We start from the raw sequence: 26,990 nt of genomic DNA, 5'->3' as shown, positions 1-26,990 counted from the left end.
GGAGGAGTGATAGAAGGGGAGGGTGGGACGGCACTTTAAAACAAACTCCGAACTAGGAGGAGAGAGGATTTGTACCCGTTAGCTTGGCAGACTGGAGCTGTCTGCACACCAATCTAACACTCGGACAGATTACATTACTGAAGGGAGTGAGCGAGTCTGTGTGCGTGTGGAAGTGTGTGTCTGTGTGTGGGTGAGTGTGCGTGCGTGTGTGCATACATACACACGGCGTATACAGTATCTACAGTACAACGCGACTACTTCATCACAACACACGTTGTCGGGCAGAGATTGAGATGTTTCCGGGCTGCCACAACACCAACGCTCTCCCTGTCCGTCACCTCGCCAGCGAGAGAAGCAGAGCTGTGTAGAACAGCTGCAAACACACACGCCATATAGCCTATGCACACGCACACACACACACACACACACACACACAGGGCCCTGCACACACATACCTATGCACACACGCCGACACACATACACACCTATACACTCACACACACTCCACCTTAGCCAGATGGCCCCCCATAAAAAGCCACTTAAGGAGATGAGTGAAGTGATTAAGCGGCCTCTCAAAGCGAGGGAGGAGGGAGAGAGGGAAGGGGGGGTGAGGGAGTACCTGTGGAGGAGGAGAGGCCCTATACGGCTCTGGTTGATAGTACCGACTCCTAACATCACGCGCTCAGGAAGGTTCACCCACACGGGTGACACTAGAGGGTGGGAAGGCTGAGCCAGGGAGAGGGGATCTCTCTCTCTCTCTCTCTCTCGCGATCTCTCTCTCTCTCTCTCTCTCTCTCTCTCTCGCTCTCTCTCGCTCTCTCTCGCTCTCTCTCTCTCTCTCTCGCTCTCTCTCGCTCTCTCTCGCTCTCTCTCGCTCTCTCTCGCTCTCTCTCGCTCTCTCTCTGACAGTGTCTGTTTTTAACAGGTGTCTGTTTGTGCCTGTTTTTAACAGGACAGAGTGGGGACAGGGCCTTTATGGAGTTTACCGTTGGCCCAGACACACAGTGTGAACATGCGAAACACCTCCAGGATGTGAATGAAACTGTATGTGCCGGGGCGGGGCTCACGATGTAGACTGAGGCCCTACTGCGCCTGCTTTTTCCTCAGATGAGATTTCTAGATCCTTCTCTATATTATTACCAACATGTAAAATCTGATTTACACTATAAGAGAAATAGAGACGTAAAACAAATTCCTACTTGCTCAAACCTGAACAGAAGGTATTTCACCTGAACTATAAGAAATGCACGATTTGTAAGCAGATTGCATGTCTTGCAAATAGAGTTACAATTATATTCATTGCTTTTCAAACACACACGAATAAGTGTAAATGAAAAAGGGTGATCAGAACTATAGCCACACTCTAAAAGTTAGGAAAAGTCATATTAGCTCTATTATTCATATCAAACACAACTCCAGATAGAACTCAAGTATAAACAGAGGCCCTGCTTCACCACAGGGGCTTGGGTCTGCATCTCACCTTTCCTGTCTTTCTTCCCTGATCTGTCCCTCATAACGCAGAAATGCCCCCCCCCCCAAAAAAAACGTAGCTTGAAAAATAAAAACAAAGAGGGAGAATGTGTTTTCTGTCAGTGTTAGCAGGTAGGATGTGTGGCTGTGACCAGAGGCACCGTTTCGGTGGAGTCGCTAGTCTGTCGGAAGAGGTTCAGAGGTGTCAGGTGCGGCGTGGCCTTCAATGTCTTTTTTCCTTTTTTCATCGAGAACGGAGATTGGCCATTTGGAGAGAACCTTGTTTTCTGCCACTCTCTTGACATTTCTGCCTGACATTTCCCATTCCATTCAGTAAGATAAGACACACAGTCCCGCACACGCGCCCGCAAACAGACACTCGACCGGAGAATGTTAACTGATCAATACCAGGCCTCGCCTCTGTTTCGCGAAAGGCACCGGCGACCTACAGTCCCGACGCACGCGCGATCGCACGCCCACGCGCGCACGCGTCCACGCTCCGGCGCCCGCGTGCTCGCGCGCCTCCACTTCAGCAGGAAATTAAAATGTGTCAAACGATAAATGCTAATGGCTGACGCGCGAACACTTAGCGCCCCCGGGAAAAGGTTTTGGGGTGTCTCCGATGAGAGGAGACAGGTCCGTGAGCTACTTAAGTCGGCCCGCTAGACTGGAGGTAAGCTCTCTCCTGGCCTGTTCTAGCACTCAGCCCCCTCCCAGGCTGGGGGGGGGCTGGAGGGGGGTATCCTTTTACTGCTAGATCCGTAGGCCAATTACATCTCACCTTTTAATACCAGACACAGTTGACAGAGACAGTGCTACACGTGTCATCGTCTGAGAGACAGGGAACGGTGGGGGGGGGGGGGTTTAGCAGGGTAGAGAGGGAGTGTGCAGAGGAAGTTGGCGAGAGGAAGAGGAGAGAGTGACAGAAAAGAGGGACACCGCGGAAAGTTTGCGACGCTCGCGAAAACCCGCCTGTCGCAGAGCGGCCACCGTGCAGACGAGCGCGCCCACCGCACCCCTAGCGGACGAGGGGCCAGCGCCCGTGCAGGGATGACCGTGGACAGCACACCGGGACAGTAGGAGAGTCTCGTCTCCAAACAGGTACGAGGGCGTACGGAACAGAAGGAGCGAAGGAGGCAGACGCGACTGCGTCCGCTACACACGGAGTGCATGAGTGGATCGAGAGCCGAGCTGGTATGAGCGTGTGCAGTAAGGTGCGGTGGGAGCGCGGGGGCCTGTCGTCTGCTTGTCCCAGCAGGCATGACAGTGCAGAGCGTGACAGAGGGCACCCCGGCAGGGCCTGCTTACCAGGAAGGCACAGATACTCCTCTGAGGAGAGTCCCACTCAAAGCAGCTGTTGATGTAGCAGCCGGCCCGGAAGAACAACATGATGCACCGCCTCACCCTGTTGAAGTTCTGTAACAGCAGCTGGAGAGAGGGAGGGAGAGAGAGAGGGGGAGAGAGAGAGATTGAGTGAGAGAGGGGGGGGGGGGTAACAGGTCACACAAGAGGTTGTACTCAGAGCACAGACTAAACTAATAAAAGTCAAGCAGCTGCTCGACATATGTTCATTAAGAAGCCGGGCAGGTTTAACTGGGCTAATTATTCGTGAAAGGAAGCACCTTGACTGCGAGACGCCCACATTTTGCTGCGATGTACTGACACATTCGGATCATTTCGCTGCGATGTACTGACACATTCGGATCATTTTGGTCGCAATGGGGGTTATCGGCAAATAATAGAACCTGCTAAAAACATGTGCAAACTGTCAAACGCTTGTCCCGCTGAGATTAAGAAAAATACGACTGTAAAAGTGACAGATCCGCCTATCTGTCTCTACCAAGCAACACTACACCAACACTTCCTGCCGGTGTGTCCCCACAGCCAATCAGGTCACTGTAAGGAAGTACCCTCCCAGAGGACAGAGTGTTATTTCTCGTCTGGCTTTAATAGGATTCTGGTAGAGGAGCTGGGAGCTGTGTTATTGGCTATTATCCCATCCCCTCTGTGTGGATTGGACCAGTCGAACACGTTTACAACTGAACTCAGGATGACTGCTGGTGTTCTGTCGGGGACACTCGGGCCCCGAGGACCAATCGCGACGCTGGGATTCACCCACTTCCTCCTCCCTCGACGGCCCCTGGCGCGGCCGGGCTTTGATCATCCCACTCTGCTCAGCTAACAGCCCCGAGATTACGCAGCGCTAGCGCCCTCCGCGGTGCTACCACAACGAGGTTCTGTTTCATTAATAAAGGACGAACTGTTGTGAAAGGGACGGCGACAGACATCGCAACAGGGCTTTTACTGTACACGGCAAAGGCTGTGGAATAATGAATGTGTGTGTGTGTGGGCGTGTGTGTGTGTGTGTGGGCATGTGTGTGTGTGTGTGTGTGGCCGTGTGTGTGTGTGTGTGTGAGTGTGTGTGCTCAGGGCGGGGCAGCAGGAGCCATCCTGCACAAAAGAGCTCCTCCCGGGGCAACTTCTCCAAAGCTGCCAGTGACATCATCATCGAGTGACGCTGACACGGGTCATCTCGGCGAGTCAGGGGGTCGGAGCAGAGATGAGGAGGAAGGGGGGGGGGGGATCAACCGGCGCTCGGGAAAAGTGCAAAGTGGGCATCTTTTGGCACAGAGGGGTGGGGGTGAAGAGAGGGGGATTGTTGGTGGTGGTGGGGGGGGACTAAAGGGTGTGAGAGCCCCCCCCCCCCTCTCTCCCCCCTGCCCCCCCCATCTCTCTCCCCCTGCCCCCCCCCCAGCTCTCTCCCCCTGCCCCCCCCCCAGCTCTCTCCCCCCTGCCTCCCCGCCCAGTCCTTTGTAAGGCCGCCACATTGAGCGGCGTGACAATGAGGACCCAAGCAGCAGTGGCACCGAGGGCCAACTAAGGATGGCCAATCTACTTATGTACCCCTAGAGTGACAGCTTGACATTTCTATTCAACAGTCGGAGAGAGAGAAGAAGAAGGGGCGGGGGAGGGGGGAAGAGAGAGTAAACCTCTCTCTCTCTCTCTCTCGTTTCTCTCCCTGCCGCTCTCTTTTCTCTCCCTCTCCCTCCCTCTCTTTTCGATGCCTCTCCACACTTGTTGGGTCTTTGTTAACACGTCGGAGGAGAGGGGAGGATGGCGGAGGGCAGGCAAGATAGAGGAGGCTTGGAGGTGGAGAGAAACAGGGGCTGGGGGGAGAGGGTGGGGGTGGATTGGCAACTTGACACGGAACATACCGGACCGGGCTGCGCGGCCAGGCGGCATGACTCCCTCCTCGTGTGTGCTGTGTATGTGTGTGTGTGTGTGTGTGTGTGTACGGTTGGGGGCGGTGCTTGTCATGGGCTACGCTGGGGTGGGTGCCCTGGTTGGGCGTTCCGATCCGTGACGCTTCGGATTGTGTTGTGGTCGGTACCCACCTGTTTGGACACTCTGGGCTCGTCCTCAATGTACTTGTGCTCGATGGGGATCAGGGTTCCAAGGCCTGCCTTCACCTAGGACCACACACACACACACACACACACACACATCAGCACATCCTGTACCCCTTCAGTGAACTTCACAAGGTGCCTGCATGACTAAAACGCTCTAACATCATTTGTTTACATTGTTAACACGTACATTCTGAGGCGAAATGCTAATCTTTACAGTTTTAATGTCAACTGCGAATGAAGTCAGTGGGCTCTCGGGTGTCTGGAATAGAGGTTTGACAGGGAGAGACGGGAGTGTTGCTGTGTTGGCCAGCCCGCACAGAGGCAATGGGAGGCCAGGCGAGCGACAACGCTCCTCCCCTCACACACGGCTCTAAGATGGCCGCCAGTGGGACACACACAGTGACAACGAACGGGCAAACAAAGGCTGCAGAGTGGGAGTCTTAGATCATTAAAGAAAGAAAGAAAGAAAGAAAGAAAGAAAGAAAGAAAGAAAGAAAGAAAGAGTGGAGGGAAAAAAACGAGGCTGAGGGAGAGGGGGGTGTTATGTGAGGGGTGAAGGTACAAACAGAATGAAGACGATAGACCATGAGTAGAGTGGGGGGGGGGATGGGCGGGGACAGATACGGAATAAGAGAGGGAGGGGACTACTTTCCTTGTTTCTTGTTTTTTTTTTTTTGTTCGGGGAAGAGGAAAAGAGAGAGAGAGAGAGAGAGACTCACGGCGTTGAAAACCACGTCTATTTCGAGAAAGATGACCCCTTTCGTTGGCCCTGTCAGCTCCTTGCTTTTCAAGGCGTAGGCTTTGCGCTCTCCATTTTGGATCTGTGTGAGAGGAGAGAGAGAGAGAAAGAGAGAGAGAGAGAGAGAGACAGAGAGAGAGAGAGAGAGAGAGACAGAGAGAGAGAGAGAGAGAGAGAGAGAGAGAGAGAGAGAGAGAGAGAGAGAGAGAGAGAGAGAGAGAGAGAGAGAGAGGGAGGGACACATGACAGCCGTCTGTCTGGCTGCTCCCCTGCTGAATCCCATCCCTGGGTCACCTCTGAACCCCAGCGGCTGCTGCTGACAGCACAGCCCAAAACAACTGTGGCAACTCTGACAAGTACCTGTTCATTACCACAGCCGCGCTCGCTGTCTGTCAGGGAGGAATTAACCATCCTGGGGAATCACACGCGCGCACGCACGCACACACACACATAAGCCATGTGCACTTACAAACGCGGCAGAGCGCAAGACATTCACATGAGCCGCCATCACATACGTGCCTTTGGCGTGCATATGGTACACGCACACGGGCGTGCCACTTATGCATTGGGTCGTTAGAAATGACATGTTTGTGTATGTTTCAGTTTTTTGGGGGGGGTGCCGTGTCGGCCCCTGACTCTACGCTTTCTCTCATTCACTTCTCTCCTACGTTACTACGCTGCGTATCTTTCATTCTGGGATTTCTTCACCTCTCCCTCTGGGGGGAGGGGGGTGGGTTTATTTGGGTTAGGGTTTATTTTATTTTATTGTATATTTTATTTTAATTCTATTCCACTTAGTATTGCTAGTTTATGTACCCTTAGTATAGTTAGACCACATATTTAAATTTAAGATTCCTATATGTTTATTCTATGCACCTTCCTGCCAAAGCAAATTCCTTGTCTGTGAAACCTTTCATGGCAAATAAATCTCTTTCTGATTCAGATTCTGAGGGAGGGAGAAAGGGGAAGTGAGGGGGTGGGGGGGAGTAGCAGGGACTCACGTTCAGCAGCGGGATGGCCACCTTCCCCAGGAAGTCAGCACTCCTGTCGCGGTCCTCATCGTACACGGTGACTTCCAGGACCGAGTGGATGTCCTTGACGTTACTGCACCCCCACACAGAGATCACACACGCACACTTACAACACGGCTACAACACGGCTACAACACTGCAACAACACATCTACAACACATCTACAACACATCTACAACACGGCTACAACACTGCGACAACACATCTACAACACATCTACAACACATCTTCAACACATCTTCAACACAGCGACAACACGGCTACAACACGGCTACGAGAGCCCCCGTCTTCTCTCTATATGACCTTTGGGCTCCAGGTAAATTGTGTGTGAGGAGTATAAAAGGGATGGCATGGCTGCAGTGAAATGTCATCTTTTGAAATGTAGGCTAGCGCCGACTTGGCTGATGAAACGAAACGAGGTTACGGTGGAAGATGCTCACTGGAAAGATGGCTAAATTACCTAGTATTCCACGTGAATTCACTGGTGTATTCTTTAGAAATGTGTTTGGTGTATTCAAGTAAGCCGTGGATACAAAAGGAATCCAATTAAAGCCATAGCATGTCAATCTAAATTATTTAAATAAAACGACATTTTACCAGTAAAAGGTCAGGTAAGGAAACACTAGTTCACCTCTAAATTCGAAACATATTTTCCCTTTGATGACTTTTTGGTCCAATATATGGATTCATAAAGATTACTTTAAGAACACCAAATATTGCAGGCACGTGTGGCTGGAATGGTATTTAAATAAAATATGCCAGTAAAACATATATATATAAGAATAAAACATTATATTACAGTTAATTGTATGTTATGATGTAACATTAGTTTGTGCATCAGTTCTATAGTGTTTTCAGGAAAATAACACTATAGAATATGTTCTGAATATAGACAGCAAAAAATGTAGCTTTGATGTCTTTATAACGTGTGTGCGTGCGTGTGTGTATGTGTGTGTGTGTGTGTAGGGGGGGGGGGGGGGACAGGTCAGCCCGGAGCTGTACTCACAAGGTGAAGACCTTGTTCCACTCAGGGTTGAGGTTCTTGTAGACAGTGTGAGTCTGTAGCCGATCGTTGCTGAGCTCCACCACACAGAAGGGGTCACTCTTCCCTGGGAGGGGGGGACAGCGGGGGGGAACCAGAGGGAGAGAGAGGAAGAAAAAAGGTCCAGTGAAAGAGAGCAAGTCAGACAGAGAGAAAGGAGAAATAGGGGGCACAAAAGTAATGCGGAGATAAATGAGGAGTCATATTACATTTAACTTGTCTCTCTATATCTCTCTATCTCTCTCTATATATATATATATATCTCTCTATCTCTCTCTCTATATATATATCTCTCTATCTCTCTCTCTCTATATATATATATCTCTCTCTCTCTCTTTCTCTCTCTGTTATTTACTGGAGTCTAATCCAGTGGAGCTGCTGGCCTACAGTGTAGACAGGGATGTTATGGCTGATAAAAGGAACAGGACAGGAAAAGAAACAGCCAGAAGGGAGTCTGGGAATTATACTTAAGACCAGCCCAAGTGTGTGTGTGTGTGTGTGTGTGTCTGGCTGTGTCCCATCCATCTTCAAGAAAGCGACAGCTCCATCAGCCATTTATCACCATTGTGAGGATGTGATCCGTTCATTTCTTCGTGGTGCCACAGCAGAAGCACAGAGTCCAACATGCAGGCAGATAAGCAGCGCCACGGCAACCACGGCCCTGGGCACCGTCAGATTGGGAGGGGGGGGGGGTTGAATAAAAGAAGACATGACTAACAGGGACGCCCCAACCCAGTTTGAGGTAGCTGGTGACAGGTCCAGTAGAGATAGAGAGAGAGCAGAGCGGGGCAGAGCGCAGCAGGAAATGGAGGACTCCACCGGGCTTCTAGGATATGTGTGGCGTGGCCGGAGGAACGCGTGACGACCGTTCAATATTTCATAAGGACGTGCATTTGTATACTTGCTCCAATGTCCCTCTAGATCAATGCTGGTTAAGCATATACACTATATGATTGTACTCCCAAGACATATACAGATTCAGGTTGTTCCCTAAATCTTTTTGCTTATATCAGGTGGCTGAGCGGTTAGGGAATCGGGCTGGTAATCAGAAGGTTGCCGGTTTGATTCCTGGCCTTGCAAAAATGACATTGTGTCCTTGGGCAAAGCACTTAACTCTACTTGCCTCGGGGGAAAGTCACTGTACTTACTGTAAGTCGCTCTGGACAAAAGCATCTGCTAAATGACTAAATGTAAATGTTATATATCTTGAATCAAATTCAAAGATAACACAATGGCTAAACCCAAGGTTATTTTGTGTATTTTAACATACACATTTCCCTCATATAGTCCAAAATACACATTTTATCAGGTTATTTTTGTTATGTTCAGTAACTGCACTCCTGCAAAGGAGGGACTCAACAAAAGTTTGAAGGTAAAAGACACATTTTCGAAAATGTGCCATAGGCCCATTAATATTTAGATTTAATATTGGAGCTGCACACTTCTCAAGAGAGAAACATGCTGCTCTAATCAAAATCCATGTCCTATATATTCTCTGTTTGTGTTCTAATATACATGTAACTGCTTCTTTGTAATTTGAAAGGCCTGTGACCACCGCCCACCGCCCCCCCGCCTGCCTTCCTCCTCCTCCTCAAAAAAAAGGAATTCATAACAACAAACTCTTAATTCCAGCTTTGATCTTTACTTTTATCAAAACTGTTGGGAACAATTTTGCTGTTTGTTCAAGCATATCAACATTAAAAGCTAGGTCAAAGAGAGAAAGAAAAAAAAAACCCTAATATATTCCATCTTCCCAAGAATAAATTTAACTAGTAGTACATGTCATATAGCCGATGCTTCGCACATTACGCAACAACTTAATAAAGTAGGAACATGAGGAAACTAATATTGAATTGTTTTGAATATTTAGGACTAACTTGGATGAGAGGGAAGTATATCAGAGGTCCAGACACCAGTCCATCCTGTGTTGACGGTGACTGTACACCTTCATTGATTGGTGTGAGTTTCTTTAAGTGTTGTGACAAGGGCAGGACATTTAGCGGGTGCGCTGAATAAATGTCAGCGTGATCAACGCCCTGTCATAGGTGTCACCTGCCATCTAACACTGGCATGTATTGATCCGCTCGGTTTCAAGATATGGAAAGCTCAGTCCTACTGAACAACTTTAGTCACAACACTGAATAATGTATTTAGGGAATACAATTAAACACAGAGCTTGCTAAGAACGTGTACCTTGAATTCCAACAACTTCATTCGACACCGTTTCAATTACAAATAATGCATCTACTGCTGCAGACATGGACATGTATAAAGGGATGTTTCGTATAATTTCCCATATTTCTTTTTTTACACAGCATGTTCATTCACCAGTCACAGGGTCCAGAAAGCAGTTGTGAAATGGCCCTAATCAAATTAAATCCCAATCATTTAAAATTCATTAATGGAAAATAATTGGCGAGGCAAAAAAATGGAATAAAAAATCTCCCCCCAAACTATATTACGCTTTAATGATATGCATGCTCGGTCGCTATGGCGTTCAGTTGTCAGCATAGATGAACTTTCACCTTATTGGCGAGCACCAGAGGCGGTTGTCTCAGCAAATTACACGGTCGGGATTGAGCGCCGCGCCGAATGTCCAGGTACGGCCAACCAGAGCTCCTACCCGGGTTCAGTCTGGGTATCTTGGGCGGGTTCACGGCAAGAGCTTCAAACTCATTTCATCCCGGCACTAGATAAGCGTTGCAGAACGAACAGAGCACGGCTGAGGGGATCTTATTAAAAGTGCCTCGCAGACAGAACGGGCCTGTGAAGGATGTCAAGATGAGGGCGACCATATGCTGTCCTGTCTGACGCCCCTCTCTGCCTCCATAGCGTCACTATTCATTAGGATTAGCCTCTCGTCTAGCGAGCGCTCCCTCTCTTGCGGAAAAAAAACAAACGAAACGTATTCTCCTCAAAGTGGACGTTATTTACACAGGTTTTAGCATGCGATGGTTCATGTTGATGAAGGGCCTATATTAATAGATTGGATATTGATGCGGCAGATTGAGAAGGGGGTGGGGGGTGGTGGGGTCTTTGTTGAAAGGCGTAGCCGTGAGTGCGTTCATCTGAATGGCTCTAACTGTATGGGATTCACTGGCGCGGACAAGAGCACCCACACAAAGGGGACTGTTGGTTTTACAGGCTGTTGTCACTTCTTCTGCAGGGCAGGAGTGGAGGCACTCCACTAAACCCCCTCAATTAGCAGGGGGGGGGGGGGGGGGGGGGGGGGGGGGGGCAGAGGGAGACAAACCCAAAGGGGAACGTGGATGAGAGTGGAATGGTGTCCACGCTCTCTGTCACCGCCTCTTTCTCCTCTCTCAGGACCCCTCCCATGTGTCCTGTCACCTTTGTGCTGACCCCGCCGTTCAGGCTGGCCTGCTGTGAGTGTGTGTGTGTGTGTGTGTGTGTGTGCGTGTGTGTGGGGAGGACCTAGGAGAGCTCCTAGACGCGTATTGTATCTCAATCTGTATGGGGGGCCGCAGAGGAATCACGGGGTGTGAAATGAGAGCTCATGAGAGAGACACACACACTCTCTCTCTCTCTTTCAGAAACACGCACATCTCACAAACAATACTAAAGCTGTACGTTCAGGGTCACCAGACTGGACAACGTGTCGACCTGGGCGAGGTGTCCGTGGAGACGGCAGCAGAGCGGCTGTCTGAGAGCAGAGGCCACTCAGAGAGAGGGAGGACACACGGAAAATGGCGGCCACTTGACCCCCCGCGCCCGGCGCGCCCCGCCTCTCCCTCCCCGACAATGCCTGCTTCAAGGACTCTGGATAACATTGTGGTGGATACAATGTATTGTTGGATACATTTGTGAATGGCTTTCCTGTCGATGATAAAATAGTGCAACGACCAGAAAACACGAGCCCTATGAGTGTCCCTACAGAGCTCTGTCTAAGCAGGAGGTAAGGTAAACGATGAACAAACAGGCCAACGAGGTTCTCGACGGTTGGGTAAGGCTCGTGGTTCCGGAACAATCCGTGACATTCAGACTGAGAGATGAGTTCTGCAATGAGGTCAGCTCCACGCAGAAGGGGGATTTGCATCTCCCTCTCCGAAAACCAAGATGGAGACATTAGCCCCTGCTCCTGCTGTTACAGTATGCTAAGTGGATATCAGCTACAACCCAACGAATGAGTGTGCGTGTGCGCGCTCGCATGTGTGTGCGTGTGCGAAACGACTCCGCCTGAACAAAGCCAAACTCCACACAAGTCACTGACTTTTGCTAAACTAGATAGCGCACACTTTGAGAAACGGGGCTTGTCCACCACACACCTCATTAAGACCAAGAATTAATGGAAAAACGAGGACGCGAAGCCGAGAGAAATATTTTGGGGAGAGTCTGTAGCTCAGATAAGGGCTCCTCGGCTACATATAAATGAGGGCCGTGTATCATTTCCAAAAATGAGAAAGCGTGTGTGCGTGCATTGGCGTTTGTGTGGTCCTGTTTAATTCAGTACTAGTCCTCCCCCCACCAATCGCTGGGGCAGTCCTCGATCAGAACGCGTTCGCTGGGACATCGATGCAACAACTAATCACTGGCCGGCTTTCTACCTACCTACTGTCCGCCTGCTTTCGACCTATTTTCCACCAGCCGTGACTGACAATAGAGAATGGACTTGTGTTGTCGACATGGACAAAGTTGCAGAGTGAGCTGGTCATACAGTAGGAAGGTAAAGGAGGCGTTGGTCGTCCTACCCGTGACGTCTGCCGCCATGAGCCCCTCCGCCCGTATGACCTTCACCTGGACCACGCCCACGTCCTTCAGGTTGTGGAAGGACCGCAGCAGACTCTGAGGGTCAGGGGTCAGGGGTGGAAACAGAGAGAAACAGCACACCATTTAGTGTCACGTTTAGGTTTGTGTGTGTGTGCGTGTGTGTGAGAGAGAGCATTAAACTGATAATAGACATGTTCTGGACCTCAGACTCCTTCACTGAGGCATGATTGGCAGTGACATCAGTTACTGGGACCGTCACAGAGACACTGGTTACCTCAGCGTCTGCAGACACACACACACTCACGCACGCCCCTCATCTCCTTACGGAACACTGTGACCGTACCCAGATCTGTACGAATGTCAGTAACATGCTACGTACACGGAGAGCCCATCTAGACAAGTCCGGGGCCAGTCATTCAGTACGTGGAGCCAGGGCCTTGTCGAGGTGCCCTTTAAAAGCTCTCAATCAGGGCCCGGCAGGTCGCCATTTATGGGCGGGCCCGGCAGACGCCACACACCAAGGGAGAGCAGAAGACAGAGAGGACCGGCTGCATGTGCCGTTAGGCTGCCACCGATCAACAGGAACACAACACATGCAGGAGGAGAGAGCAGGGAGGACGAGGTCAACGAGCTGGCTGCGATAAGCCTGTTCCATTCCCACACATGCCTGTATGCCCACGAAAGCACAGGGAGAGTTTGCACACACACACACACACACACAAACACACACACAGTGAAAGACATGCAATGAGGCCTGGATTGAGAGTTGTGCTGGCATGTCTTAAAAGCAATGAAAATGTACTTCAGTTCAATTTATTTCTCTCTCTGGCAATAACCCTTTCCATACCCAGAGGAGTAATTATAATTTAAATTTCCGAGTCAGGGCCAGGCTACAGACTTAATTCATTATAAACTCTGTCAGACTCTGGCTGTTTCCAGAGATATTATTGTCCAAAAGCCTTAGAAAGAAGATGAGAGGAGAAGGAGAGAAAAAAAAAAAAACTCTCCACATAAGTTTAATACATGATTTCTCTGTAGATACGACAGCTTGTTATTTGTGATTATTGAGGATTGCCTAAAAGGGGGGTGAGAAAGAGAGAGAGAGAGAGAGAGAGAGAGAGAGAGAGAGAGAGAGAGAGGGGAAGAAAAAAAACATGGCTGATTTGCGAAGCTGGAACATTTCCATAGCAGAGGAATTTCTGATTTGTGCGGCTGGCTTTTCAGACCCCCTCAATAGACAGGCAGAGAGATTGAAAAGCTCAGGAGATGAGGCCTCTTTATTTTTTTAATGAAAGGCTGTAGAATATATTTTCCCACCCTCCAACCCAAACCCCCCCCCCCCCCCTCACTCAGCTAGTGGACTGACGAGGAGCCCAAGGTTCAGCTGAGACCCATTACTACGGGACAAGCCCCCCCGCCTCCCATCCGTGGTCCCTGCTGGCTCTGCGGGGGGGGGGGGGGGAGACTTCTCCCCTAATGGGGGGAGGGGACGCACAGGATGGGGGCGAGATGCAGGGGAGGGGCGGGAGGGGCTCCACGGCGCTGACTGACAGCTTGTCACCGTGACGTCTTATTCCATCTCTGTTGTGGGAGAAAATGAATGTCAGCGCCGCCGAAGCCTCACGACGCGCTGTCATCTGGCAGATGCCTCACCTTTTATCAACGCTCCAAATAACATTTCGTCCTCGCCGCCTCGCGGCCGGACAAACCCGGTCAGGGGACATTAAATCGGATGACTGTGAAATGTCATAATAAAAATTGAATGCTAACAGCTTCCTCCTCCAACTCCACCTCCAGTCCTCGTCTCTCCCTCCTCCTCCCTCTCTCCTTCTTCCCTCCCGCCCTGTTTCAAGTCCCCCCCCTCTCTTCACGGTGTGTCCTCTCATAGTTGGAATTGAGGTGCGTTTTTTTTTTTTTTTGGGGGGGGGGGGGGGGTGGGAGTTATGGGGATGCGGCGGGGGGAAGGGGTGGAGTACAGTGGCACCACTTCAGAAGAGGTCAACCTGCCCCCCCTTGCCCCTTCCCCCCTCCCTCCCCTCTCCCCCCCCCCCCCACCCCGGGACCATTAGAAGCCATTAGCCCGGACCCTCCTCCCCCATTAGTATGCATCAGCCACTCGCCTCCTGGTGACAACAGGACTACCCAGGGGGGGCTGGGGGTCGGGGAATCAGCTGGTGAACGTTTTAATATTGTTGCCACTTCCATTACCAACCGCTCCACCCACCCCCCCCCCTGCCAGCTGAAAGTCATCTGATATGTCTGTGCAGCTTTAATGATGTTTCCGGGCAGGGGGGGGTGGGTGGGGGGTGGGGGAGGGGGGGGGCGGAGGGATCTTCATTGTGTTCGCTCCTTGTTGTCGTCGCGTCGGGAAGTCGTTGTCGGCCGCTTGCCGCGCCGACAGCGCGCCGCGCCGACAGCGTGTCACACTTGTAAAGCCCCGCCCCCCCTTAGCACCACCCTGGACACTTTATTGGTGGGTGGATGGGGGGGGGGGGGGGTCAGTGTAGGGGAGATGGAGGGGGGAGGGCGGCGGGGGCCAAGTGTGATGTGGTAGGGTGGTGTGTGTGTGTGTCATTAGTGGTGCTGGGTGCCGTTGATTAGATGGAGAGCATCGACGAACACGGTGGTCACAGAGCAATGCCTCATGCGTGCGCCGACACACACACAAATCCACCTCGCTGTCCCTCTCTCCCTCTAGCCCCCCCCCCCCCCCCCCCCCCCTTGTTGAGGGAACAGGGAGCAGTGGTGGCAAGGACGTTGACTAGCGGGAAACGAGAGGGCAAGAAAGATGGAGGGTAAAAAACGTCTTTGCTTTAACCGAGCCCCCCCCACCCCCCAAAAAAAGGGGGTGGAGTCATGAAAGGTGAAATAGCTTTTCTTCCCCGAGCCCCCCCCCCCCCCCAGCCCCCCTCTTTTTGATTTGACACGCTCTCCCTCGGCAACCCTCACCCCTTACCTTTTCCTCTCTATTACACACACAAACAGACACACACAGAGAAGCCCCTCCCCTTCCCGCCCTTGTTCTGCGTGTGTGTGAGAGGAGTGGCTTGGCGTTTGTCTCGGTCCTGGAGCTCCCCCTTCTGAAGGCCCGGCGCCACTGCAGCGCCGAGAGCCCTCACCGTGGCCGGCCAATGAGGCGTCGCCGCGGGTATGTAGGTCACGCGGCCCCGTTTTGGCCCGCCGAGTGTGTTCCGGAAAGATCTAACGCGCCACCCGGCAGGACTATCAACTTAAACCAGAGCACAGTTTACAGACATGCACACACACACACACACTTAAGTTTCCGCATTCTCACACAAACAAATGCTCATAGAAACAAATGTTTGCAGACTCCCAATCAAGCACACCCACTCGAGCAAACAAAGTAGGCCCCTTGAGCATGGCGCGATCACTGTGAAACAAACCCCGGGCCTCCAGATGAGGGCGAGCGCAACTCTTTGTTTAATGTGGGAGAATAGGCGGTGTGTCGCTGTACACTCTCCTGTGATTGCAGACCGACGTTAAACATGCCCTTGGAATTTCTGTCACACAAGAAGCTTGGGCTGTCGAGAGCGTGAGCCGCGTGTGTGCGCGTGCACGTGTGCGTCATCCATACGCGAGTGTGTGTGTGTGTGTGTTTGTGCGTGTGTGAGGGCTGAGTGACAGGCAGAGAGGGGGGGTTAGCCTTGCTGAGACAAAGGGATGGGTGGGGGAGGGGGGCTGTGTGGGGGGCCTCAGGAGCCCATACAACAAAACACACGTACAGACACACACACACACACAGCTCGACCACGGAGACAGTGGAAGGAGGCATTCAGGTGGTCTCAATGGACCCTGTCAATGTCCTCTCTCCTCTCTCCGCTCGCCTCCTCCCTTCTCGTCCTCTCATCCTGTCCTTTCAGCTCCGAGGCCTCATCCGCTCTCGTCTTCTCCCAGCGCCCCCCCCCCCCCCCCCCTCCTCATCCTGATGAACCAGGGTGCCGTTTCCACACAGCACTGGCCAGGGGAGCTTTGTCGACACGATGAGGTCTACGTCTAGCCTATGCTTCGGGGTGATTCAACAGGGTGCCGAAGACCTGTTGCCTCGTTTAACCACAAGAGGGGGCAGTCGAGACCGTGTTGCTGGAGACTGCGGTTCAAGTCCCCCGACACACACACACACACACACACTCACGTATCTCTGCAGGATCTGGTGTCTCTCGTGGGGGTCGTCCAGCATGTTGACCGAGAGGTCGGAGATGGAGACGGCGGCAGAGGCGGTCAGGGTGACGAGCAGCACCAGGACGCCCTCCCCCTCCTCCAGGGGCAGGTCCAGCTTGTGTGTCTGCTCCTTACTCAAGCCTGACAGGTCTATCGTACACCTGGAACACACACACACACACACACACACACACAGTGGAGACGGCACTAGGCCTAGGAGTGAAACACGTTGACAGAGCCCCCACAGAGTGTGTGTGTGTGTGTGTGTGTGTGAGTGACAGAGAGAGAGAGAGAGAGAGAGAGAGAGAGAGAGAGAGAGAGAGTGACAGAGAGAGAGAGAGAGAGAGAGAGAGAGAGAGAGAGAGAGAGAGAGAGAGAGAGAGAGGCCCACCTGCCCATGAAGTCATCCCTCTTGCCTGCGTCTTTGTCCCAGACGGTGATGTCGACGTAGCCCCCCTGTTCCTCGTACAGGTGGAAGTCAAACTGCTCCCTCCACTGGGGGTTCAGAGTCTTCGGTATCGTCTGTGGGATGGAAAACAGGTGTGTCTGTGAGCGCGCGCGCGTTTCCACCGTTAGGACACGTGCAAGCGTACCGAGTCTGCGACTCGTCCTCGCAGACGGTTTCAACAAAAGCCATGAATGTCGGACGTTTTGGATGACACGGGTCGATGCCTTCCTGGGAGAGTGCGGGCGGGGGGGTACCTTGCTCTTGTACTTCTGATGGCCCAGTCGGAACTTCGCGTAGGGGTCGCTGAAGCCGTTGGTGTCCATGGGTTGGAGGTCGCGACCTTCTATTAAACTGATGCTCACTATTCCTCTCCACAACTGACTCTTCTTGTGTACATCTGACAGACGCATACTCTGTTGCTGGAGGTATTCACACACACAGAGACAAACACACACGCAGAAAAATGAGTACATGAGCTCCTGGCATCGATGACAGAGTATCAGAGGTCCGTGGACTGAGCCGGAAGAACACACAGACACAGCGGACACGCGGGCGCCATGGCAACACAAAGAGGTGCAGGCAGAGGTAGACGATCACAGATTACGGTGAAACACGGAGAGCCTCTGAACAGACTGGGCTCGGAGGGCAGCGCTCTCCAGGCATGCTGAAGATCTCCACTGGAACATGAGAAGTATGTGGACCTGCAGTACAGCAACAGTGTCTGAGACACACACACACAAACACACACACGTACACAAACGAGGGCCAATGACTGGGCTCCGAGACTTTGACTGATTGCTGTTGAATAGACTCAGCAAACCAACTCAGCAATATTGACTGTATTACTAATTCTCTTTGATGCTTCCCCCTAGTTTAGGAACGTTTTCAGGCAGTTTTCTAATCGCTTACAGGCCTATTTAACCCCTCCGAAAGTCATGCTGCAGTGGCTCCCAAAAACAAAGACTGGGGTACTTATTTGTCAAACAAACACATCGCTCCGAGTTATCTCCCTGTCTCCCTGCCTCGTTAGGAAGCCTCATTAGTAGCGTCTTTGTTTGGCTTGAATTTCATTAAACTCTGAACAAACCCCGCCGCACAAGTGCAGCGCTTTGATCTGAAGACGAAACCTCTTCATTGCCATTCTCCAGACATTAAACAATGCGAGTGGCTCCCTCTGATACAACCACCCATACAGAACTCACGGTCGGTCTCGCAGCCGTGTCAACGCGCTGTTTGCTAATAGTGGCAGGCTATGCTAACTCCTCATTGCAGCTGAAGCCTAATTGAGAGGCCTCGTTATTGTTTTGTCGCAACATCGCTCTGATTACGTAAAAGGCATGGCCAATGTGGATTAGGAAGTAAACAGTGCGAAGCCAAAGTGGAGCACGGAAGACAATGAGCTGAAAACCGCTGGATTGGAATGCCGCAATGAAATAATAGTTTATGCAAGGAGCTCATACAAAGCCCTATATATATGAACAGTTACAAGTTACAAAAAGCCAAGACTTTGGATGAAGGGGGTGGTGAGGGGGCTGAACAGACTAAGACGTTTAGCTTTTCTGAACTAATACAGACAACAGAAATGTAATTAGATTTGGTCATAATCATCTTATATTAGTTCTTGCATAGTTTGTAGTCTTTTGAGTCAAACACGATTAAAGAGAAGTTGGGTGCAGTATAAATAACAGTTTGAGAACCCAGGCAGGCGTTCACGCACCCAAGAGTAGGGCGTGCTAAGGAAGTACAGTAGCTAGTTAGCGTCAGAGCTAATTCCCGAGTCACAGGCGGGATGGCCCAGTTTGGAGCTTCAAAGGGTTGGTTTGGGGGAAACACTACAGCAGGACGCCTGCCCAACGCCAACCAGAAAAAACTTAAATATGTTTCTGTGTCTCTGTATTGCCTCAAACTTTTGCCGCACCCAAAAGGCAGGCCTTTGCCGTGGGAGGGATTAGAAACTCCTATTTCTCACATTACGATCTCGAAGAGATCTGCTTTTGACCTCTAAAAAGAAACTTGTGTAATGCACCAAGGTATAAACGAAACAACATCTTTCAGGTGACACAGATAACCATTGGCTGAGGACCAGGTATGAGGGCATGCACGAGCCAATGAGAGGAGCCCAGACCAGCATGCCTTCTGCTGGGATGAGGTAACAAGACAGCCAACGCCAGGAAGGTGGAAGAAAGCGACGGGTCAAAAGGTCACGCGGCCAGGGAAGATGGAAACGTAAACAGGATGTGGATGGATGGAGAGGAGGGGCAGGGGCCCAAGTGAGACCATCCTGCCCTCCCGACACAAATGCACTGGATCCATCCGGTGACACCAGTCTGAAGGTTCATACCACCCAGTCTCCCTCTATACAGTCACTGTCTCCACCATATTGCTCTTCACAGAGGGAGACGGACCGTATGAGGATGAAAGATAAAAACAATATATATATATACATAAGAACACAGGATGTTTTATTTCCTCACCCAACAGCTGCAATACACCGTGTCAGCTGACTGAGAAAGTGTTTGGGACGAGCTTGTCTTTCCAAAGCCTGACAATGCTCAGGTTCAGGTTCAGGTCAGGTGAGACGGGCGTGTGAAGCTCTCTCTGTGTGTGTGTGTGTTTACGTGTGTGTGTTTGTTGTGAGCACAGCAGCACGCTGCCCTCCTTTCTAAGCCAGTGCAGAGTCCCCGGTGAGAGTGGGCCGAGGAAGGAGAAGCCGTAAGCTGGCGTGCCGCTCCTGATCCTCAGCATAGCCTGCATGTCAGCTGCGGGCCTGAACTGTATATTGCAGCGTGTGGAAAATAAAAGCTGGTGGAGCGAGGAGACAGGAGACAGGAGGGGGGGGGGGGACTGATAAAGATGGACACACCTCCATCAGTAACCCAGGACAACAGTGGAGGGTGCTGGGGGGGGGGGGGGGGGTATTAGGTTGTCGGAAGGCCAGGCGAGTGAGCGTGGGTGTGTGAGCGTGTGTGTGTGTGGGGGGGGTCACATGCAGTGGATTACCTTACTAGTTCGTTTCCCGCTCCTTCTTAAAAGCTGAAAATGAGACAAAGCCATTACAGAGCGTTCCCTTTCCTGCCCCCCTGCCCCCCCCACCCCCCCACCACCTCGGATCTTCATGGTCAGTGGGTCGGGTGTTAAAAGGTCAGAGTTCACCGCGAGGGGGACAGGGAGAGGGTTACAGGGCGGTCGCTCAGATCCGACTCGGGCCGCTCTGCCAGATCGGAAATCCATCAGAGGAGACCCACGCCAAGCCATACCTTGCACATGCATGCATACACACACACACACACTCTCTCTCTCTCTTATGGACAACATGCAGTCCTCCTGCACAATGAATGGTGGAAATTGCCACTGTACATTTAGCAGATGTACTTAGCTGGTTGTTCAACAGTGCTACTGATCAAATGGTTGATCCGATTTTTGAAGCAGCCCCACAGTAATATACGGCATATAACTAGAGAATCTGTCCTTCTCAACCCTTACATAAAAATCCATGTAGTACGAATGACCATCAAATAGATTTGGAGTTGTTTTGATTTGGGCCAGTAGGTGGCAATAGTGAAAACCCAAACTAATTCCATCACAGTAACGTTGTGCTCTTTTATCACAGTTTGAGAGAACCAAAATGATGCTTAACCTAAATAGAGTTTATTTGTTCTGTCAAATGTGGATTTTCTGAACCAAATAAGCAGCAGAATGAAGACATCAGATCAAAGAGAATAAAACATTTCCCTCTAGACCCTGCCTTGTTCTTTATCAAACATGCAGGGGTCCAATTAACCAAACAAATAATTGAACAGAAATAAATACGACTCTGAAACACTGAGCACGTCCACAGAGAAAAGAACCCACATAATTAGGAGAGACAGAATCCAGCACTCTTTGAACATGGAATACTTTTTTTTCTTCTTCTTCTTTTACCCATTTGTGTGCTCTGCGAGTGTGGTATGTGCCGAGGATCTTATTTCGAGCCGTTTGAATTAATTTCCAAGTCGAAAGCTGGATGCGTCCAGGTCTGAGTTCAACTACAGGCTGTCCTCTTGAGCACTTTTTGTAGTTCCAGATCAGGATCAAACTTTCAGTTACGGGACAAAGCTGCCACTTTCTCCATCAACATTAAGATCTTACTCCCGTGGAGATAAACTCACACTGCTCTAAAACTCAGTCGACAATCACTACACTCTCCACTGTAATACACGGCAGGCTCAATTATACTACACTATGTAATGCTACACTGCTGTGTATAAACATGAGCCCTGACCGGTGGTGGGGGGTGTAGGTACAGTACGAATCACTCAGTACATAGTGTGACAACAGAGAGTATGACTTCAGTCTACCCTTTGATATTTTGCATGTACTAAGTCTCTCGTTATCTGTAGGAGTCAGGCACATAAGATGAGGGATAATACACAGTTCACGGGAAAGACAGGTAAGATAGGAGATGACATTGAAGAGCGGGAGGGACAGAAAGCGAGAGAGGTGGGTAGAGCAGAGAAAGAGAAGTAGAGAGTGAGACTGTCAAGGAGAGGAAAACAGAGATAAGAGAGATGAGAAGAGTTAAAGAGGACGGAGAGAGAGAGACAGAGAGAGACAGAGAGAGAGAGAGAGAGACAGCGAGAGAGAGAGACAGCGACAGAGAGCGAGAGCGAGAGAAAAAGAGACAGCGAGAAAGAGACAGAGAGAGACACTTGACTTACAGCTTCCCTGAAGTCCCCCTCTTTCGGTGACAGAGTGACAGCCAGGTCAAGGGTGCCTAGGTCATTATCAGGATATTGGGGGTCCTTAAGATCAAGGGTCAAGTCAAGGGTCCTTCGAAATAAAAGGGATAATGTCACAATATAACACACCACACAAACACACCTACACACACACATATATTCAACAACGCTCAATGTTATAATTGTCTTATACATGAACCAGTGGCGATTTCTTTAAGACTGCAAGGGAAGCTTGGCTTCCCCTTAAATGTCCAAAAATGAATGGTAAAATATTTACGATTGTGTTTACATTTTAAATGCGTTAGAACACACTCATCTCGAAGACAAGTTCATTCAGAATCAGCTACATATAGCAGGTCGATTGACTCGATTTCCTTCTCATACATTCATCTAGGGCTTGGGCTTCAATGGGGCTGCTTTGAACAGTTTTTATTAGGGCTTCGAAACTATACCGTGATTGGATAAATGCTGCAAACTATACGGTCATTGGATAAATGCTGCCCCAGAGACGCTGAGCGGGCCAGCGGTGAATGGAGGAGTGGGCTGGCCTTAGGAGACTGCATCTCCTTGTGATTGACAGCGCTTTTGTACTATCAAAAGTCGCTGAAGCTATTCAAGCTAAGTCCCATCACAGATTTTACAAGTGTAGTCGAAAGACAAACTGCTGCACATATTTCTTGGTATTTGCTTGGCGAAATTGCTAGCCAATTGTCATCATACATTTCGTACAATTATACACCACATTCCTTGTATCAGTTTGACCTAATTAACACGTAAATAAATAGACAATTTTTATGATGAAGGCCGAAATGAGCGTCCCCTCTTTGAAAGACCAGCAGCAGCCGCCAACTGATGTGAACTCATTAAGCAGCAGGCAGCAGAATTGCACTGTATGAGTATGTTTGTATCGATAGAAGAACACTAGGGGGCAGTGTAGAATAATTGCTTAAAACTACAGTGTCACTGGAAAGCTATAAAGAGAGAGATAGAGGGAGGGAGAGAGAGAGAGAGAGAGAGAGAGAGAGAGAGAGAGAGAGAGAGAGAGAGAGAGAGAGAGAGAGAGAGAGAGAGACAGAGAGAGAGAGAGAGAGAGAGAGATAAAGGATGAAGAGTGAAGGAGTGGATGGTTCTGTCCTTCAGACCTTTGGTGTTCCAGTGACTCCAGATAAAGATATGCAGAGCCCATGAAGTCATCCTGAAGGCCAAAGTCATAATCAAACACCTGTAACAAAAACACAACAGCACTGTTACTAACACGGCAAACATCTCCCAAATTCATCCACTAAAGTCAACACTCACACCAACCACAAGTGGGTGCTCTGTAGTAACATTTAAACGGTCTCTTATAGAAATTCCAAGGGAAGTCTAGAAACAGATCGTTAAGGACCCGGACAACAAACACACGCATGTCTAGTCCAGAGTGCTGTGTGTGGTTCCTGTCGTGTACCTTCACGTAGAGCGGTTCCCTCAGGCTGTCCACCAGCAGGCAGAACCTCTCGTCCCACACCGGGTTCAGGTTCTTGTGGATGGTCTTGCTCCGGAACACCTCCTTCCCCGCGATCTTAAACTTCACATAGGGGTCGCTGGTCCCTGCGGAGACGGGGCAGAGAGGGTGAGGGGTCGTCTGGAACAGGGTTGCTACGTGATGAGGTTGGCTCTGAGGAGCATGTGTGTTCCGGAAGCAGAAGATGGCCTTGTTGTCTTTCCGTAGGGACGGACAGAGTTGAGTCTTTCTCTCTCTCACTTCTCATGATGAACAAAAAAGCCTCAAGGACCCATAAGGTCTGAGCTTACAGTAGGCAGTAGGATTGGATTTCTTGAATCATGTGTTCACAAGTTGTATTTTGATCGATATTGTGAGACTGCGTTTGACACTGTATGAAATCCCATTCACTTTAGTCACTTAGTGTACTCACATAAACACACTTTCTAACTCAATAGTGCCTGTGGCTCAGTTTGCCACAGTGTGGCATCTGTATCGTTGTGGCTAGGGTTCAAATCCCATTACAAGTAAGAGCCTTGAGATTTCGAATTCTGCAGGTTGAAATGTACTTTTAGGGTTCGATGGTCGGCTGTTAAGCCTAACCTTCTAACATGTTCAATGTTACAGTGGCAGCATGGATGTTTGTGAGTCCAGTGGGCGGTCACACACAGATGCTGCTCGTCCTCATAATCCCCATCATGTGACTCACGCTCCAGGTCATGTGACTCAGGCTGAAGCCTAATTGGCCAAGACAGAGTGGCAGCCCCTGAGCGCGCTCTGTGATGTTGCTGTCCACCGGCTCTCTTTAGGTCCTCTCTGTCTTTGTTTCGTCCATATTCATAATTACTGTGGTCTGTTCTAGAAAGACGCCCCCAGAAGAATGCACAGATCTGCTGCTGGCAACCCGTCCTGTCCTCAATATTTTCAAGAGAGGATTGGAGAGGCTCATTTGCCGAGAAGGAAATGTTCACACATTCATCTTGGACCGTGAAACACAAAAACACAATGGAAACTGTCTCGACATATTTACTTCCGTCTGGTGCAGTGGGACGGGTCAGTTGTGAGTGAATGTGTTAATACCATTTTAAGCTTTTAGGAAAAGTAAAGTATGAATGTGTCAAGTGATATTGTACTGTATGTGACCTATTTACTAGAAGGTGGTGCCAGAGAAAAATACTGAATAATCAATAAAGTTTTATTCTATTCTATTCAACATGTTGTGCTTTCTTACTTTGAACTTGTTTAATGATGCTTTCCAAGTCAAAAATATTTCATCATAGAGTAAAAACAATGTCTACATTTGACCACTAGATGGGGATCTTGATTAAGAGTTAGTTTTATGGAACGTAATCTGATGATCTTGATTTATAACTGTGACCAACCAGTGGACTTATCTCAAGGCAAACACAAGCCATATCAACACAATTTCTCACTCTCTTTCTGTTTTACTTTCTCTCTCATACACACACACAGACAGACAGACAGACACACACGCACACACACACACACACACACACACACGCATGATATTGAGACGGAGAGAGAAACAGGTAATTTTGCCCTACCTGTTCGTTTATCATTACACACCGATTTATCACGGGCAACAGTTTCATTACCTTGAAAAATGGTCATTGATCCAACTTACTTATCACAGACTCACCCACCCTTACTCTCTGGTGCTTTTCATGAACAGGAGGGCTTCTCGTGTTTTGTTATTTAAAGAGAAAATCAATTCACCATCCAGCCAGATGAAAAGTATCACAGAGACATTTTTTTTTCTCACGTTTTTCCCCCGCAAAAACGTTTTGCGGCCACGATTGAGCCAAGGGCTCCAGACAGGGTCCTTTATCTGATTGAATAACGCCGTAAAGGAGGGACAAGGAGGAGAAGCCTGGGTAAATGTCAGCATGGTGGGGATCTGTGCTGTGCTTGGTGGTCTGTGAAGGAGACAGGTTGTCAGGCTGTGAGGGACCGGCGTTCAGCCTAAGACGAGGGGCCCTCTGAAGGAGACCCCTGGGAGGACCAAACGGCCATCCACCAACTCTGTTCCTTCCTACCGAGCCACAGGGACTTTCTATTCACCTACTGTCCTGTAACATGAAAAGCTCATATATATATATATATATATATATATATATATATATATATATATATATATATATATATATATATATATATATATATATATATATATATATATATATATACAGTATAGGGGGATGTGTATTGCTCGGCATTGGACTGCAGATCCAGAGATTACAGGTTCAAAGTCCGCCCCTTGTTCACCACTTTAGATCTGTGTCTGCTCAACAAATATATCACACTGACATTTGAGCTGTCCTTGTTTTCAACATGGAGGCATTCTGTCTGCCGTGTGGACTTTCCACATGCCACGCTCCTTCACGGTAACCCTCTCCCCCTCTCTCTCTCTCTCTCCCTCTCTTTCTCTCTGGGGTTCTCGCCAGGAGACACTCTGTCCATCCCATCAACACCACGTGTGCTGATCCGAGGGAGGTCTTCCCGTAAAATGCTGAAGCGGACTCTAAGCTGCCAGCCTGACGGTTATGTGGAGTGGCAGTGCACTAACTCAGGCCTTCTGGGACAACATATACACTGTATACTGCATACTTCAATATACACTCTACACTACCCCCCTAATGCCTTTTAGGGGTTTCTGCACCAAAGCCGTTCACAGGGTCATTGAAAGGACGTCGAATATTCTAAGAGATGAGAAGGGCTTTAGACGAGGTAGTGCAGTATGTTGTTGTTATTGTGCTTTGCAACATGGGTAATGTAGTGCTGATACCAAAGTCTCAGACACCAGGCATTCCTAACTGGGTGAGACGCTGTATTCAGAAAGACCTAGCAAGCAGAAGGACTCTCAGGGGGAGGTAACGTGTCAAACTGTCAACATTACCACTGACGACTCCCCACGGGGATATTCATCGACCTTAAAGTACAGATGGAAACGTAATCCCCAGCGCATAAAGAATTCATACACTGTTTGCATAAAAGGGATCGGTCCGGGAAGTAGCCCTAGTTGTTTGCATGCTGTTTGAGTTTAACCAGGAGAGCCTCTCAATGCTGCACCCGGGTTCCAGAACCCCACTTGACGGTTCCCATCTTGGAGTGCGGCCCCCAGGGACCCCCCGAGTCCAGCATCCCCTGTCCACCGCGTCAGTCGATATCCGCCCGACACACACCAGTGATTCGGCCCGTCCCACAACGGCTTCCTGTGGAGATGTAAACGGACCGATTCAAACTATTCATCCTGCAGGCTGAAGAGCATGAAATGGATGTTCTGGGGGGACGTGTTGGTGTTCAGGCACGGCCTGTGCTCAGGTGGGAGGGTACAATGTCGTAAGTCATTCCCAGGAACAGCACACCACCGAGGAGGGAGGAAAAGCAGCTGCTGTGGAGCTTGGAAATGGAAGGCAGGCGGGCAAAGTGCCACGTCGCTCAGTCAAGGCGCATCGTGTTGGTGCATTGAGCTGGGAGGTGGGCAAAACGACTGCTTTCTCCCCGCGCTCCTCTCCCCCCCACGCAACGAGAGAAAAGTGAGGAATGAATTTACCGATGTGTAAATACGACCGCTATCCACTGAGATGTGTTTCCTTCAGTTCAGTCGCGTATTCGATTTGAAACGTATTTATAACCATGGACATGGAAATGGGTTTGACTTTGGCGGAGTGGATGAATCTAAGGGAAGCACTCCCTCCTCGATGTGACACATACATACATGAAA

The 26,990-nt window shown here is 49.9% G+C and overlaps 1 protein-coding gene across 1 annotated transcript in view; it reads right to left on the bottom strand.

Annotated features, from left to right (window-relative positions):
- mctp1a (multiple C2 domains, transmembrane 1a) overlaps positions 1-26,990 on the bottom strand; it is a 71,119-nt gene that overhangs the window by 36,776 nt on the left and 7,353 nt on the right. The window contains exons 2-13 of the mRNA XM_084690524.1: positions 23,210-23,352; positions 22,905-22,984; positions 21,742-21,853; positions 17,299-17,463; positions 16,988-17,118; positions 16,571-16,757; positions 12,399-12,492; positions 7,657-7,759; positions 6,621-6,723; positions 5,600-5,701; positions 4,866-4,940; positions 2,779-2,898 (exon numbers count right to left, since the gene is read on the bottom strand). Coding sequence (XP_084546650.1) covers positions 2,779-2,898; positions 4,866-4,940; positions 5,600-5,701; positions 6,621-6,723; positions 7,657-7,759; positions 12,399-12,492; positions 16,571-16,757; positions 16,988-17,118; positions 17,299-17,463; positions 21,742-21,853; positions 22,905-22,984; positions 23,210-23,352 — 1,415 coding nt within the window. The remainder of the gene's footprint in view (positions 1-2,778; positions 2,899-4,865; positions 4,941-5,599; positions 5,702-6,620; positions 6,724-7,656; positions 7,760-12,398; positions 12,493-16,570; positions 16,758-16,987; positions 17,119-17,298; positions 17,464-21,741; positions 21,854-22,904; positions 22,985-23,209; positions 23,353-26,990) is intronic.

Source organism: Hypomesus nipponensis, chromosome 24, assembly GCF_054491055.1.
Source record: "Hypomesus nipponensis isolate SF chromosome 24, ASM5449105v1, whole genome shotgun sequence".
NCBI lineage: Eukaryota > Metazoa > Chordata > Actinopteri > Osmeriformes > Osmeridae > Hypomesus > Hypomesus nipponensis.
Note: the sequence above shows the minus strand (reverse complement) of the source record. Positions and strands in the feature narration are given on the sequence as shown.